The following is a 4,097-nucleotide window of genomic DNA, read 5'->3' on the forward strand; positions in this document are numbered from 1 at the left end:
CTATCCTGAGATGCAAGACAGCACCTTGCTTCGATTTTTACCAAAGTGAAAGAAGCTTGGAAGGTCCTGATTGGTCCTTCCCAGAGACCTGGATCCAGTCTCTCAATACTCCCAAAGTAGACCAGCTGTTCTCTCTTTCTTGAACATATATTATTTTTTATTTGATTTCCAAGCCATTTAGTATTTTGTCTCCCATACAGTCCTTGTTGATATTGTTAGACGACTTTGTATTGGTTCTGACTAATAGAAACCCTATTGCAACAGGACAAACACTACCTAGACTTGTGCCATCCTCACAATCATTGGTGTCTTTGAGCCCACTGTTGCAGCCACAGTGTCTGTCTTGTTGGACGTCTTCCTCTTTTTGATGACCCTCTACTTTATTGAACATGATGCCGTTCTCTGGGGACTGATCCCTCCTGGTAATATGTCCAAAGTAAGTGAGACAAACTATTATTATTTGGTACTCTAAGAAGCATTCTGAAGTACAGAGAGAACATTTCTTACCTTAATTTAAAAGTTTTTATTTCACTAATAGTTTTTACTTTTCCTTCCCAATATTGAGAACTATCATGCATTAATGAGATAATGTGTTTAAACACAAAAAAAATGAATTCCTGAAGTATGAAATGGATGAAGAAAATTTATAATGTCTTCATTTCTATGTATGATAGGGACACAGAGAAACTGAGAGAACACCTAGCCTGAGTTTCAGTGTGTGCAGATGGGGATGAATGAATGCTTTGCTACAATTTCAGTTCTTAGTTCTACTGATTTATTATTATTATTATTAGTTTTAACTTAACAATGCATCTTTCTCTTCTTGTAAAATGTATGGGGTTAAGAATGTCAAGTCTCTTTTCTTTCCTTTTGTCTCCCATTCTCCCACCATTTATTCCATCAAAGTTAAACCCTGACAGCAAATAATCTGGTCTAAGTCATTGAGTTACGGGTCATTGGTTATATTGGTCAAATCTATTTGTATTAATCTAAGTTACTTCTGATAGTGATCCATATTTGGACTGTAAATGCCTGTCTGTTTCACTTCAACCCTCATCGCACTTTTCCTGATATTGCCTATAATATTAATCTAGTTTAACAGTATTTATCCAGCTATTGTTCAGAAAGTTATATGCACACAAACTCTGGAGGGTCTTCTGAACTACTGTGGGTCTCGTTTCAGCATTTTGGGGCCTCCAGAGAAACAGTGACTGAGCCAGTGTAATAAGAAGATGGAAAGTAAAGTCAGGGCCAGAAAATGCCCAGAAGCACCAGGACCACTAAGGTGGACAGGAAATTAGTGCCATGTGGCAAAGATCAGTTTAGAAATGCACCAAGAAGAATCATTTCTTTCAGTGTCAAAAATATATTAGTTTATTGTTACTTATTTTTGTTGTTGTTGGGAACACTCACAACAGAACATGCAACAACTAGCAATTTATACATGTACAATTCCAAGACATGAATTACATTCTTTGAGTTGCAAAACCATTTTCAATGTCCTTTTCCTAATTGCCTCCCCTGCCCCAGTTTACACAAACTCACTACCCCTTAGGCTTCCTGTCTAATTTTTGGACTTATTGTTTCCAATATGATCCCTGTACATATTTCAAAGACGTATTAATTCTTGCATTGCCACGTAAGTGTATATTTGGCTCTTGCAATGACATGCCCTTTAAACATTGGCATAAATCAGATGATCCACTGGAATAAATACCTGTTCTGTATTTTACATCTATTTTGCCTGTAAACCAGAAAAACAAGAAAATTGGCCTATCATATTATAAATGATTTGAAAATACTTTAATTTTGTAAATTTAGCTTTCTTCAAGATGGTAAATTTACATTCAAAATCTCCTGCCATTATCTCAATAGACAAAGAAAACAATGAGAAATAATTTCATTTAGAATACCAGTAAGTTAAGAAAAAAAAAGGTGCTAATTCAGAACATCAGAATGTAGATTTCTTCAGAAATGAACTAGTGAGAAAATAGAATGGATGATCTTGATTCACTGAATTCATTTGACCTGGAGGTGTCAGAAGAAGGGGGATACATAATTTAGGATGTATATAGACAGAAATAAAGATCGCAGAGAATTAGTTGAATGTTTTTCAGGTTCTCACAAGTTTTCATGACTGTGATTGTATAAATATCTTCATTATCATAACAAGGGTACAGATTGAGAATTATGATGTATAATTCATGATCAAGCACACCAGAATTGAGCTCTCAGGAAAATATTGAGTCAGGATATTGTCAGCCTTGTCTGTAAGTATTCTGACACAGTATCTATCTGTGACCTACCATCTTATACATGTTTGTATGTTATCCAATAATCAGACACTATCATATTTGATGTCTTTACAGATTCAGTCTCATTAGTGACTATATCAACATACCTGCATTTCATCATTTGATATCTGTGGTAGTTTTGATACTCCATAACTTTCTCATGGCATTTTTCACTTCTGCATTCCTTAGTGTGTAGATGAGTGGGTTGAGAAAGGGTGTCCCGATGGTATAAAAAACTGCCACCATTTTGTCCATGGAGAAAGTGGTTGGTGGACGGGTATATATGAATATAGTTGGACCAAAGAATAAGATGACTACAAAGATGTGAGAGGTACAAGTGGAAAGGGCTTTTCTCCTCCCTTCTGCACTGTGGTTTCTCAGTGAATGCAAGATTATAAAGTATGAGATCATTAGCAGCACGAAACCACTTGAGCAAATGACACCACTGTTGGACACCAGCTGTAGATTGATCAAATAAGTATCCATACAGGCAAGTTTTAATAAGGGTTGCAAATCACAGCAATAGTGATCAATCAAATTGGGTCCACAGAAGGGCAGTTTCAAGGCCAGAAAAATCTGAGTTATAGAATGTATAAATGACCCTATCCAGGCCAGAATAATCAAGATGATGCACACCTGTCGTCTCATAAGGGTTGTGTAACGCAAGGGCTTACAGATGGCCACATAGCGATCAAAAGCCATAAGGATGAGGACAAAGATCTCCATAGAGCCAAAGAAATGCAGTGCAAAGACCTGAGTCATGCATTCACTGTAAGATATGACTTTGTCTGTAGAGAGTGAATCCACAATTAGCCTAGGGACTATGGAAGTTGAAAAGCAGGTATCAGCAAAGGACAAATAAAAAAGGAAGAAGTACATGGGACTCCCAAGAGCACGGCTGAACTTGATGGTCACAATAATGAGCAAATTTCCCACTACAGTTCCAGTGTAGAAAATGAAGGCAATTAGGAACACCATTTTCTGTTTCATAGGATCCTGTGTCAGTCCTAAGAATATGAACTCACTCACACTCTTGTTTTGCTGCATTGTTTCAATAGATGTGTGGGAAGTAGGGGTTAACAATAGGTAATCTGCAAGGAGAAAAGTGATCATTTCATGAGATGAATGATACATTTGGAGCTCAAATACCTATTTGCTCTTAAAACTTCTATTACCAATGGGTAATAATTTAGCTTTTTGTGTACTGAATTTTTTTGAATAATGTGAAATTCATAATACTCAGCTATTTACTTTGTTGCATATGTGGTTGGAATATGGAAATAATAATAACAAAAATAAGTAGCTTTTCAAATATAATAAACATTTTTGTTAAGGATTTGATATGAGTGGATAATTTCCTGAGATTGACATGTTTCCCAATTTTCAGAAAGTACCTGTCAATATGACAACAAAATATTCATCAGAACACAGAAAATATTTGTGTGTAACTTCAAACCTTTTTCATAGTTTTCGAACGTGGTAGTCCAGTTATAAAATTTTATCATGTCATGTTGTCAAAAGTTACGTTCTTTCATTTTTTCTTTGTTATTTTAATATAATTTATTAAACAAAAACCAGGAAGACTTGAGGTTATAATTAAGGAAAAGGAGAGGGGAAAATTTAGCCACATATCAGAACACATTTCAGATTTTAAGTTTAAAGCTTACACAGTCAGGATGTAGAAAAGTGCTCAATCAGGTCAAAGTCAGTCATAGCATAATCTTTTCAATATAAATCTTGTCATGCATATTCTTGAGAGTCTTATAATATAACCCAATTTCAATAAGAGGTGTCAAAATAAAA

General features: G+C 35.3%; 1 protein-coding gene across 1 annotated transcript; it reads right to left on the reverse strand.

Moving 5' to 3' along the window:
• Positions 1-2,411: 2,411 nt before the first annotated feature.
• Positions 2,412-3,369, reverse strand: LOC103210770 (olfactory receptor 4C11-like). Its single transcript, XM_007956683.2, has one exon. It carries the CDS (start codon positions 3,339-3,341, stop codon positions 2,412-2,414), a length of 930 nt encoding a protein of 309 aa, XP_007954874.1. The 5' UTR covers positions 3,342-3,369.
• Positions 3,370-4,097: the final 728 nt, after the last annotated feature.

The sequence above is a fragment of the Orycteropus afer genome, unplaced genomic scaffold (assembly GCF_000298275.1).
Source record: "Orycteropus afer afer isolate SDZICR_OR568_19922 unplaced genomic scaffold, OryAfe1.0 scaffold00650, whole genome shotgun sequence".
NCBI classification, from domain to species: Eukaryota; Metazoa; Chordata; class Mammalia; order Tubulidentata; family Orycteropodidae; genus Orycteropus; species Orycteropus afer.